General features: G+C 37.9%; 1 protein-coding gene across 1 annotated transcript in view; it reads left to right on the plus strand.

Moving 5' to 3' along the window:
• LOC105446365 overlaps positions 1-13,984 on the plus strand; it is a 30,664-nt gene that overhangs the window by 709 nt on the left and 15,971 nt on the right. The window contains exons 2-4 of the mRNA XM_011683101.2: positions 2,402-2,527; positions 11,517-11,596; positions 12,887-13,001. Of these exons, the coding sequence (XP_011681403.2) occupies positions 2,402-2,527; positions 11,517-11,596; positions 12,887-13,001 (321 nt within the window). The remainder of the gene's footprint in view (positions 1-2,401; positions 2,528-11,516; positions 11,597-12,886; positions 13,002-13,984) is intronic.

Raw genomic sequence — 13,984 nt, forward strand, 5'->3', positions numbered from 1 at the left:
ACTGATCATTCAAGAATCATCCTTGATCATTTACAAGAAATAGGTGAATGGAATTTTCAAATTAAATTTTATTTATTTTTTATTTTTTTTTATTTTTTTTGTAAATGAAAAAAAGAAGAAAAAAGAAGATAACCGCGTATTCAGATGAAAGGGGAAAAACGATTGACAACATTCATTTAATAATCTGATATAGCTTAACGCACGGGATACCAATATTGTTATATACATATTTACATCCAATTGCTCTTTAACTAATACACTTAGGTTGTTTACAAGATAGCTGAAAATGGATGAATATATGATACATTGATAACCATGTCAACCAAATTTCATAATTTTGCATAATAGGAAAAAATGGTTTAATAGCTTCGCATGAAACCCCAAAAAGTTCACTTACACGTCATCTACAGATAACGTCTGTAGATGGGCGCGGCAAAGCCCAGAACGAGAAAAGATGACCGAATATATAGTTTTACATTTTATATAATGAACATGTACTATTTCGTTGCCTAAATAACAAACTTTGCCAAATTAAAAGTGCATTTTTTCGCTCGCTCTCATTCAATATTTTGGTATTCAAGAAATGACGGAATTTTTCATGGAGCAAATGTCGTCGAAGTGTGAGTCGTAGAACCCCGACCACATCCCCTCTTGAATACTTGAAAAAGTTTCTTTTGAAACACTAATAAGTGTTTTTTTTTCTTTAAAAATTCAATATAAATAGGCTGCGTTCTACCCTTTTATTAAAATGTACTTGCTTGACATTTTATGAACTTAGGATGCGGCACCCTCTAGCTCTCTCTCTCTCTCTCTCTCTCTCTCTCCCTCTCTTTCTTTCTCTCTCTTACCCCTCCTCCTTCCCGTTCTTTCATATTTTCTCCTTCTCCTTCGTCCTTGTCTATTCTATTCTCTTCCATTTCCCTCTATGTCCTAAACTCGTTTTGCCCCCTGTTATCATTCTTAAGTACAAGTTGTAGGTGGGGAGAAGAGAAAAAATTGCATATTATGCGTCCAAACATTTAAGGCAGCGGTTCCCAATTGCAAACATAGACACATTCCGCCAGGCAACTCCTGCAGACCCTCTCGAGCGAGAACGCCCCAGCAAAATCCCAAACCAAACAGGGTTTGAATGAATCCAGGTATGTCACGAGCTGCAGCAGAAGCAGTTTATATTCATCGATTTAATTCCTTGTCTGGGTTTCACCATCTTAACACAGGAATGTAAATCATCATACAAAGCTCAGAGTAGCGAGGCTCAGCTACCAAAGGGGCACTGAATCACTGGCGTATACTGGTATAGGGGCTTGGGGTTGCACCCCTGCGCCGGCCGGCCTCCCGCCCTTCCCCCAACAAAGTTCCACGATCAAAAAGGGAAAAGTACAGAAGGGAAAGAGGGGGGGGGGGGAGAGACAAAGAGAGGGAAAAAATAAATAAAAAAGAATGAAGAGGAGAAGAGAAAAAAAAGAGCAATTTCTAAGCTTTTTCAATCCCTGTCGCTTACGTTAGTAATACATGTACATTTTCATTGGTTCCGGCCACCAAGGTAGGTTTCGGGGACCCATTTAATATAGCTTAAAAATCCGATCATATACAGATCGCATGTTTCGTCTTTTATTGGTCTATCTATATCTATAATTCTAAAAATGTATGAGTTCTATGATTATGTATAGATTTATCGAAGAAAGATGCATTCTTTATAATTACAGGTGTAAATCTTTTAAAAGAACTAAATTGCCTAATTGTTTAAATATCTCCCCCTCCCATTTTCTGCGAATGCAAGAAATGTTTGTTTTTCACGATATAAAGGGAAATCTCCTTCCAAGGTAATCTAACTTGGTCTGTTGATTTGATTAGAACTCACGGATCATTATCTAACAACATGAACCATGTAAATCAAGTAATGTATTACTAACAACGATGTGATTACAACGTTTCGTTTAAAAGAAATAATTTCGATTGATGGTCGTCATGTTTAATAAGGAGCCTACTGAAAGCAGATTTGTTTGGTTATCTACAGATTCCCGTTTGAAAAGAAGAACCAGAGTAAAACATAAGGAAGATTTAATAAAATGAATGCGTGTGAAAGAGAGAGAATGAGAGAGAGAGAGAGAGAGAGAGAGGGGAGAGAGAGGGAGGGGAGAAAGATAGAGAGCGACACAAAAAGTGAGAGTAGAAAAAAAGCAAAGAAGTAAAGTAAATATCTATTTAAAAAAACAAGTTAAGAATGTAGAGAAGTAAAACAAAGTAAAGTCTGCGAACCATGCATTGTTATGAACATTGAAATATGTTATGAGAAAACATATTTTATTAACATGGAATGATTATGACTTGTACCAGGACGTACATCATTTTCTTGATAATTATTATTTTTATTTTATGCACTTTTTTTGTCTTCTTCTAGAACAACCGAATCCATGTGGATAGGACTAAAACACAGTCTCGAATTCTCAGTCAAGATAAGAGAATGAAATTTCACATTGAGTATCACTCGTCGGTTATGGAACGCCCACAAGCACGAGAAATTCAGGTAATTTAATGGCTTCGATTAAAACTGCTCCATAATTGAATTAATGCACATGTTCTGAAACCATTTAATGGAGTATTCAAAATGTTAACATCGTTTAACATTTGTTAGATGATTTTGTTGATTCGTTTGTTTTGCAATGTAAAAGAAAGAACATCCCTTAAAGGCTTATCATTTTCTTACGTTTGAAGAAAATGATAAGCGTTTAGGCAAAAATAAGAATTAAGATTTTAGATGAAGATTATGTGCTCCTTATTCCCTGATTATATGGGCCCTTACAATCAAAATCAAATTAAGGTATATATATTTAACAATATGGACACTACCCATATGATCCTCCTTCGGATAAAAAGTTTTTTTTCTTCTTCTTCTTGTTCTTTCAATTATTAGTTATTAGATGTAAAGTAGTAGTAGTAGTAGTTGTCGTAGTAGTAGTAGTAGTAGTATCATCATTATTGTTTTCATCATCATCATTATTATCTATTTATCAAATTTACAACATGGCAGAAAGGTGTCGCGGATACAAGAAAGTTTTCTCCGTGAATGGATCACAAAAACTTTGAACGATGTTTGTCCCCTTCTCTGAGAAAACATTTCGCCAGGATTCATTTGACGGTATTACACTTTAAAAAAAGATACCCAATATTGGGTACAATTTTACATTTTACGAGGGTAAAAAGGGAACATGCATGTTTGTTGGGTAAAATTTGACACAGGGGTGGTTGGGTAAAAATTTACCCAGCAAATGTTTAATGTTTTACCCAACTGATGTGCAATATATTTGACCCAACGTAAAAGGTAAAATGTTACCCAACGACAACCATGTTCCCTTTTTGACACAACATTGGGTAATTTTCACCCAACTCATCCTGGGTACTCGTTTACTTTGTTCTTGTGTAATTTTTTACCCAAAAGTCGGGTTAAATTTTAACCCAACCTTATTGTATGATTTTTTATTTTTACACAGATTTGGGTATAAAAGAAAATTTGTCCGAGGAGTTGGCTGGAAAAGTACATGCTATATATAGTGTAGTGTATAAGTAGCAGACCTCTCTCTCTCTCTCGTGGCTAGACAGTCTTTCTCCTTGGGTGTGTAAAGTAGCATTGTTATGCAAGGTAGCCATCTAGGCTGTTATGCAAGGGTAGCGATCTAGGCCAGTTGAATATTTTGAACTCAAATGAGATTAAAGGAGACAATTGTAAATCAGACGAACCCCAGTGATTATAGGAGAAATGAGGCCAGATAATGTCACAATGAGCTCAACGAAATCATGAACAATAGGGAACTCCAGGGTTATAGGCTGTTACGTTTCAAACCGCTATTCAGGTCGGGGCCGTTATATTCAAAGCTGGAAAGGCAACCGGTTAAGCCGCTTTATTAATGGTCGAATCGATATTAGTCCCCATTCACACCTAAATGTATGTGTATGATGTACAGTGAGAGGGAGAGGGGATGTATTTCAGCGGCGTGAGGTGTCACGCCCCCCCCCCCTCTGCCCTGTGATTATGATGATACACTATTAATAGTGGCGTAACGTTGATCCAGCCAGGGGGGGGGGGGGGGGGGGGGGGGGGGGGGGGGGCTAACTAGGCGTTGTGTAATCCAGCTAACAGTGAAAGTTACAAAATGATTCAGCCGAGGACGCAGGTTCGAAAGTGAGTCACGTCTTTCGGATGGTGACGTTTAAAGGTCGGTCCCTGATTGACACACGTCTGTAAAAACACAATACACACACGGGAGGGGGGCTGTCATCACAAGGGGGGTGCACCGGGCTTACTCCAGACTATGAATGAAATGAGCCGCAGTGTCTTCTTTTCAGGTTATCTTCCGTCTATCTCCTTATGTCTGTCTTAACTGTTTCTTTTCTCCTCATTTTCTTCTCTTCCCCTTTTTCCCTCTAGACAGTACCATGTCTACATGTTCTTCAGAGCAAATTTGAGTATTCATAGCGAGGTTTCTTTTAAAGGTACTATGTCCCATTTGCAGGCCAAAAAAATGAAAAAGTTAAATTCCAACTGCATTTGAAAGATAATACTAATTTAGAACTTCCCTAAAAAAGGTGGGGCTTGAAAATGTCTTCAAGTGGGAAAATAACGACTATTAGTTGTCAAATCGACTTTAGGGCTATAGAGCCCAAAAGTAATAGTCTTGATTTTCAGACAATTGTACCGAATGATCATACGTTTTATGCTGGGCAAAGATTCAATCAGTTTAATCTTGGCCATCACAAGAAGTGGGTTATTGACGTAGACAAATGCTCATGTACCCTTTACAACTCTTTTCATGTATGTTATTACCAAATAAGAAAAAAAGCCAGTCAGTCACTCAATAGTGTCTGACAGTGACGTCTAGCAAGTAAAAGGGTTTCCTTGCATAATTTGAATATTAGGACACTGCTAACGTTTAAATTTCACAGATAGGACATACATGACATATTCATAATTCCTGCAAAGTTCTACAGAATTTGAGGTTGGCTGCAAAAGGGACATAGTACCTTTAAGCTAACCATATATATATATATATATGTAAACAAAATAGCGGAGCTCCTTGAAAACCCGGATCCTGAAAATCGCAAACATGGATTATGTACACATCCCTGGGGCCAGTCCAGTGGCGGATCCAGGGGTGGGCCGAAACGGCCGCGGCCCCCCCCCCCCCCCCCCCTATTGGCGGCGCAAAAAAAAATGAGAAGGAAAAAAGAGGGGGAAAAAATGGGGGAAAAAAGAAGAAGATAAAAGAAAAGAGAACAAAAAAGTAAAGAAAAGAGAAAGAGTTCAAAAAAGAGGAAAGAAAAAGAAGAGAGGAGCCGGGGAGAAAGAAAGACAACGAAATGGCACTAAAAATTAGTGACAGTAACGACGAATAAGGGAAAGACAAGGGGAAGGGGGGTGCGTGAAGGCGGATGCATTGAGGGGAGGGGGGAGGGGTGACTGGCCGTATTCTTATTTTTAGGTTATGCGAAACTGAGTCGAAATTATGCTTCTTTTCAAAAAAATCTTAGCATGCTTGTTTATGTTAAGCCGGAGTGCATGAAAAGGTTAGTGTAGAAACACTTCTGAAAAGGCCGCGCCCGGCCCTTCCAAAGAACGGCAGAATGGTAATCTATAAATTATGGGGTCATTCTTGATGGCTCGGGAGTCGTTAAAAGGAGGGGGCCGGCCCTACTAACATGGTAGTGACGGTAACGATGGATAAGGGAATAAGGAGGAAGGGATGCACATGCAGGCGCGTACGCAGGGGGGGGGGGGGGGTGTCGAACCCCCCTCAAATTTTTGTCAAGTTGTCAAGTTGGTCCTGATGTGTATAATGCGTAGACCAGGGGTTCTCAAACTTTTTCTTTGACGGTCCAGAAGCGATTTCTATGAAAGCTGTAAGGTCCGAAATAACACTTGTATACTGAAGATAATGAGGCTTGTTTTTGGTCTATATCTGATCCAAGGAGAATTGTTACAGTTTTAAAAAAACAGAACCGCCAGTGCTTCCACTCGTTTAAATAGAGTTTCCTGAAAAATAACATCCAATATCCTGGAATTTGAAGGAATGTTCTTAAAATTTTCAAAATGCCTCTTACGTGGATTTCTTATTTTGATGAATCGCTATGGCGTTTTAATATATATTAATTATTGAGTGGGCTTATTTTACTTTCTAATGGATCCATACAACATGGCAGAGCTTGAGGGGCCTGGCAGAGCCTTTTCAAGAGAGAAATTGTCTTTAGGAGAAAAAAAGAGGTTATTTCTAAAATGAAATGAAAGGGTTATTGACTTTCAAGAGAGAAAATTGTCTATAAGAGAGGAAGAGAGGTTATTTCTAAAATGAAATGAAAGGGCTCTTGTCAAATAGCCCTTTCATTTCATTTTTTCTCTCGAAATAAACTCTCTTTCTCTCTTATAGACAATTTTATGAGATGGAATCTTCAATCTGAAGCCTTTTTGTGCTCTTTGAAAATGGCACACTGAATGGGGCAGTGCAATTTAAATTCCAAGGGATGGATTAGAGTTTTTATCGCTCTTGAAAGTCAAATAGCCCTTTCATTTCAGAAATAAGGCTCTCTTTCTCTCTTATAGACAATTTTATGAGATGGAATCTTCAATCTGAAGCCTTTTTGTGCTCTTTGAAAATAGCACACTGAATGGGGGCAGTGCAATTTAAATCTTAAGGGATGGATTAGAGTTTTTATTGCTCTTGAAAGTCAAATGTCCCTTTCATTTCATTTTAGAAATAAATTCTAATACATTCCTTGATATTTAAATTGCGCTGCCCCTATTGTGTCCTCTTTTTAAAGAGCACAACAGAGCCCTCAGATTAGGCAGCAAGTAGCAAAACAAACCCGTAACACTGGACACAACATTCAATGGGAAGATGCCCACATCATTGAGTTTGAAACGCACTTCTGGTCAAGAATGGTAGAAGAAGCATCTGCATAAAAAGGATGAATCCTTCACTGAATAGGGATTCTTGCTATACACTTTTACCTTTGTGTAAATAATAAAAGGTCCACGGGCGTGGTTGTTAGAAGCTTAAACTACATAAAACTCTCTCCAATTTTGCAGGGGAGAGCCTTTGTCGGGAGTCTTTAATAATAAAAGGGATAAATCCTTATTCTTGCTATATGTTACCTTTCTTCGCTCCAGTGATCTCGAGGCAGCAGACAGCAAGAAATTGTGTAAATAATTTGCTGTTGCCGGGAGTCTTGCATGGGGCGGAGGCCAGGAAGTTCTTGAACTTTAAAAAAAATTAGGAAATTCCAAATAGTCGTCATGAGCGATAGAAATTTTTAATTTCCTCCTTGAGAGTCACATAACCCCTTTCATTCCATTTTAGAATTTAACCTCTCTTTCTCTCTTAAAGATATAGACAATTTCATATAACTTCTGTTTTCGTATTGTTGTATGTGTGTGTGTATTGGGTTTCTACAGACGTGTATCAATCAGATATGATTATTTACGTCTGGGACCGACCTTTAAACGTCACCATCCGAAAGACGTGACTCAGTTTCGAACCTGCGTCCTCGGCTGAATCAGTTTGTAACTTCCACTTTTTAGCTGGATTACAGGCGCACGCCACAACGTATTGTTGTACTTTCGTCCGCAGACTACTTAAGCACATGTCGATCCAACTCAGTCGGAAATGTAATATGTAGGCCTAAGTGTAAAGTTAAGTTTCATGTTCTTCCTTTTTTCTTTCTTTCTTTCTTTCTCTCCCTCTCTCTGTCTCTCTCCTTTTCCTCTATCTTCTTTTTTAAAAACATTATTCTTTCTTTTCTTCTCATTTTTCTGTGTGTGACATGCGTTACGCGTACGTCTATCAATGTCTTAATATGGTAGATATACATTTTGATGTTTCCCTTTGTAGGTGCACCTTATATTCCAGAAAGTGCCCTATTTTGATGGTGCCCCCCCCCCCCCCCATGTATTGATCTTGATAAAAAATAACTTTCTCATTAATTCTATTTCCAATATATCTAATACTTGCACTAATCTCCAATTTAAAAAAAAATCGTCTACTTTCTCTCAAGACAACATTATATAAAGGATTCATTAATGCAAGGCTATCTCGCGAGTAATCTCTCAATTTCTAACTTCCTGCATTCCTCATCTCCCAGTCTCCCTTGCTTTAATATTCCTCGTTACTTCCTTCCAATTGAACTCCAACTTAATTGATGTTATACACTGTATCTATTCTTCAACTACAGGTAGATGCAAATGTTACTCAAAATCCATTATAATCACACTCAGGATACAGCCAACTGACGAGAATTGCTTCAATCTATATTTTACATGTATCATTAATATATGGTTTTACAATGGCTATGGTGATGAGTTGTCTAGGTAACATGTTGATGTGTTTGTTAAAATGTATTACCATGGTGCACCTTCTTGGTTGGGTATGTATTAACGTAAGTTCGTGCCTTTACATATCACAGTAGAAATCAATGTTTTATATTTGTTGCAGAATAATATTAATATTTGGAGATTAGAAACACAAACAGTTTCCATAACCGTTCAAGTGTTTCAAGAAAAAGTTAAGCAAACTTTCTCCTGGATGTAAATTCACACTAGCGTATAGCACTAGCGAGCTCTCCGATCTAGGCTAGACTCTTCGCGAGCGGTTTCATTGGAATTTTAAGCGGTTTCATTGGAATTAATCGAGAAATTCCCCTCGCTAGCGTGTAAATAAAAAAATACGCCGGCCGGCCATACGTAAATGGCAGTGACGGTAACGACGGAAGCGTATTGGGATGATCATACTATCATTTTAGAGTGTGCAATCTGGGTCGGAATCCAGCATAATATATTTATAAAAAAGAAGTTCACATAAAAGCACTCATGATAAAGCCGCGCCCGGCCCCTACAATATCATTTTGGATTTTCAGATGATGGGCCGGGTGGCAGGGGTAGGGGGCAAAGTTCGCCCCACTCTTTAAGTACCCCCCCCCCCAAAGGGCCACTTTTACTTTGTAAATAAGTGCCCCTTCCCCTTTTTAACTCGGATAAGCGCACATTTCATCAACACATGTGCCCCTTTCCTATCTGATAAGGGCTATTTAGAAAAATGAGGCCCTTCATAAATAAAAAGTGTCCCTTTTCATCTCTGGTAAATGACCATTTTCATATATGAGAAGTTAATTCTTTTTACTTCAGTGCGCTCTTCACCTCCGATAATTGCCCCTATTCAAATCTGAGAGATGCTCGTTTTACTTTGAAAAGTACCCCTTCCCCTCCTGATAAGTACTCTTTTCATCTATGATGGGTGCCCATTTTCACCTTTGCTAACTGCCCTTTTATTTTGAATCGTGCCCCTTTTCCTTTCTAATAAGGGACCTGTCCCCTTTTCACCTCTGATAAATCAATTTCTGATGGATACCCCTTTTCCGTCAACAAATGCCCATTTCCCATACTCATAAGTGCCCTATCTCATTTCTGGTGAGTGCCTCCTTTCAGGTGTAAGAAGTGCCCCGTTTGAACCTTTGATAATTACTCTTTGTACCTTGACACATGCTCCTTTTCTTTTCTAATAAGTGTCTTTATCCCTTTCGCACGTAGGCACGGGGGGGGGCACGTGCCCCTAACCTGCTCATCATTAGTCTTGCACCTAATTTAAAGCGACTAAGACTAATTTCCCCTAAAAAGGTCGCTCGCTCGCTCGCATTTATAGATGATACAATATGTCACTTTAAAACAATTTTTTTTCAGTCTTCCGTGATGCTTATAACCCCATCATGATTTGGTTTTTTCCTCTTTATAAGATGTAATTTTTCACTCTGCGACCTCACAGATCTTACATTTTTTCTCGCTCGCTTTGCTCGCTCGCAAATGAATATTCAGACAATCACACCCAGCCGAAAGTGTGATGCTTAAGCAATATCTTGTATGATATATAAAGAAAAACAAATATTGAAATCGTCCCTGATAATGGAATCACAATGAAATGGTATATACCAATGTCTAAAAAAATGTAAATTTTCGCTATGAGATTTCGCTTTGTAGGTGCCCTTTTTTGTTGGTGCTTTCCACTTCGGAAATAGCTCCGCCGCCCCTGCTTACGCAATAGCGCCAGCGTTATATTTCACGCTTGCGTGCACAGGGGGTGTCTGTGTATGTGTGTGTGTGGGGGGGGGGTTCCTCTCTAGCTCTGAAGCTGATTTTTTTTTTACATGGATTCGTGCGATTCGGGTAATACTTTTGGAGGGAGTCTGAGGGGTGATGTGCCCCCCTCTGAAGCTGACATTTTTTGGATTTTTGAAACAGGATTCGTGCGTTTTGGTTAATACTTTTTTGGGGAGTCTGATTTGATTTCAAAACACCTGCAGTTAATGCGGGATGGGGTTGCAGCCTCTCTTTCCCCGAAAATTTAAAAATTACCAATATGCATTTGTTATATCTTATCTCGTATATTTTGGTAACAATTAACACTTTTCACAACATACATAAGCTCAAATTTCCGCTCACTCGCCAAATTATTAAACCAGGAAATAGATATTGGGGCAAGAGGCTTCAGCCCCCACTGATGGAAATGTCAAAAAAATTGCGCGCGAGCATAACTTGAAAACGGGGAATGTTGATATCGGACAAGAGATGTGACGTGAGCATGTCCCCTTTCCAAAATAATTGTGTCCGCGTGTAGGTACCAGTACACTATTAAAGTACAGTGCTTCTAATATGACCTTGTCAGTATTGGTAAGTTTAAATAACGGTCTGCGCGAATTTCGAATTTCCGGCCCCTCCTATTGGAAAATCCTGGATCCGCGCCTGCCTGGGGCAATATTGATATTGACAAAGTTCACATGAACGTGGGTTAGACACACATTAGTCCCGAGATTCCATGTGAATTTGCTTATTACTCAGCAAAAATTGGCAGACGCTGTTGAATAATATGTAAATATTTGAATTTGATGGTTATTGTGTTTAAATCTTTTAAGATTTATATTTGATTGTTACAGAAAACTCCTTATTATTTTCAAAGAATTAACGCTGCAGGCTTCTCTTTTAGGCCTTGGGCAACACATGGTTAATAATCGGTTAAAGCATGGACCTACTACTACTCTACTACTACTACTACTACTACTCTGTAGTAGGGTCCATGGTTAAACAGAACCATGCTTTTATATGATATTTATGTTTTTAACGAACTTCTTTCTTTTTATTCTCTATTTATTCCTGATAATAATCATAAATATTGTCATTTTATATTAACATTTTCATAAACGATACATAATTTTGTCTACTTTTTTAGATCTATTTTAGATATTTCTTTGTACATTGTTTTTATCTTCTATATTCGAAATTTGTCTTCACTTCAAATATTTTGAATACTTTTTTTTCCTTCTTTTTGGTATATTTTATGTTATTTTATGTTCTTAGAATTTCACATTAATGTATGTTTAAAAAATTTCCATTTATATCTTTACTTATGACACGCTACATCTAACACGTTTCAATATTCAGGAGATAATGGTTTATGTCACTGTTTGAATTATATTGAAAACAGAGTGTTGTAGCTGAGGTAGTGGATCGTGTTTCTAGAACGCTCTCTGTAAAGCAGGAACCGGGCAATTTTCTCTTTGAAACGTAAGTATCTTTTATTCCCCCTCCCCTCTATTTTGTCCTCCATATTATCTACAAATTGACAAATACGCATTTTAACCAGGTGAATCTAGGTATTTGTGCTAATGTATGAATACAAATTTCCTCATTCCATTGTGTTTTAAATTCCTCCTTTTAATTATGTCTTTTTGTACTCAAAACCCCTTATTTTGTACATTTTTTAATTCCTTTTTGATATGTGCCCCCTTTTCTTCGCACCATAAAATGTATTCCTAGTTTAAAGCGACTAAAAGCATCTTTTTCTTTAAATTCACCCCAAGCTCGCATTTTAAATTATTATGATTTTGTTTCTTATATGCCCCTTTTTACCAGAAATCGCCCTTTTTCGTTGATGCCCCACCCTCCCTAAAAAAAATTGAAAGTCGCTCCGCCGGCTCTTGTCCACGGTAAGAGGTGATTGTTAAATCTCGAAGAACAAAACATAATCCCTCATGTCTATACAATTCATACATATCCATAATTTCCATTTGGTGTTTTTTAATTCTTGATGAATTGCTTGTAATTTGCTCTGAAAAATGTCATAAAATGCACTAAAATAAGGCTAATATTGCACCAGAAAGAATCTAGAATCCCAGAAATTCTAGGGCGCTTAAATGGGACCCTGGACCGCGGCCTAAAGGGACTTTGATGTGCACTTCACGCACATTTAGATTTTCAGGGGAGTCCTTCAACGCCCCCCCCCCCCTCCGCCCCCCGCAAAAAAGCTTCCTACGCCTATGATCTACAATGTCTATTTTATTAGGAACCTATAATCTACAAGCACCGCTTTTCAATAGGTTCCTCACATTCGGATTGCTTCGCCACCTCGCGCGGTCACATTACATACAATTTTAACCCCCCCCCCCCCGAGTGAATTCTGCGTACGCAACTGCATAAGCCTAATTGTTTCCTGAAAAGTTCATTTCAATTTTTCACTCCACTCCAATCTAATCCACTTCATCGGCACAATCATGATCATAGACCGGTTTACTAACATATTCAGATTTATGTATGATTCTTTCCTGGGAACCTTGTAACGAGCTACCCATTAACCTGTTACAACCATACTTGGAATACAGTCTCCATACATTATTTGTTGCTATGTCGGACAGGCTTCGGGAAAGGTTTCAGAATGTGAATGACAACCTTTGGTTGAAATGTATTCTTAAAATATAAATATTTTAGTAGACCTGTCTCTTGGGAGTAATTCATCAGAACTATTAATTCAAATTACTATATGCAGCATGCCACTCTAACATGTACCCATTTATTTAGAAATTGTGAGAAACCTCGCGAAGCTGTGACTCTCAACGGTCAAGAATACTGCACTGTTGATGCCTGCTACTACTCTATCTGTGGCGAGATTACGGCGCCAAAAACTTTATCAGAGGTACGTTTATTTTTTTTCATTTGTTCTTATATTACATATAAAACATGTATATATATATACGAAGAGTTTAATTCCTAAAGGACAGTCACGTCTGGAAATTCACGGCTTTCATAACTACTGAATGATGAAATAATCACTCTGGTTGATATTCAATCTAATTAAACTTGAATAAATACGATACAATCTTAGAAAACAGTACTTTACGCGCATGATCCTATGACAAAATGATGCAAAGAACATCAACCAAGAGGAATTTTCCAAACATCTTATTTGTTATTGACCGTTTTGCTCCTTAATGGCCATAGGGAACAATCAAGGGATAAAGGTTTTATTCTTCGGTAGTTTTCGAGGTTACACCATGTAATTCCTTCAATGATTAATAGGTTTTTTTTTTTTATTTGTCGGTAGTTTTCGAGGTTACACTTTATAATTCTTTCAATGATTAAGAGCTGGTAAGCTCCGCTAAGATCTCTTTGGTTTGTCAGTCTGCATGTTTGTCGGGAATAGACTTTCCGGGGGAAAAACAATCAGGAAATATTTTTTTCACTCTCCCCATTTTAACAGGTTAATATAGGCCTACAGTATGTTTGTTAGAGAAAATGTTGAGTTCTTGTAATGATGAATTTATTTGTGAGATTTATCATTCTTTGCTAGTCAGCGCGTTGGACGAATAAAATAGAAATATCTCCTGAAAAGGATATCCCTTAAAATGCCCTCATGGTCGATATATGAACACGAAAGCCTAAAAAGTTTGGTCCAAACATATTTGTGTAGTCCCATATATCCCTTTCCATGTGCAGTGCATGTGGGGAAGACTGGGTCAATTTCTTCGTGTATTGGTGATTCCAACGCCCGACAGTATACATCAATAAATTCTTCTGAAGACTTCTTCATAATCAATCTTTCTTATAACTACTTTAAGACAGTTTCTTCCCCATTGCAGTTGTATGACCAGTTCTCAAATTTATATTTAAACGATTTAA

This window comes from Strongylocentrotus purpuratus, unplaced genomic scaffold (genome assembly GCF_000002235.5).
Source record: "Strongylocentrotus purpuratus isolate Spur 01 unplaced genomic scaffold, Spur_5.0 spur5_scaffold_4, whole genome shotgun sequence".
Classification (NCBI taxonomy): domain Eukaryota; kingdom Metazoa; phylum Echinodermata; class Echinoidea; order Camarodonta; family Strongylocentrotidae; genus Strongylocentrotus; species Strongylocentrotus purpuratus.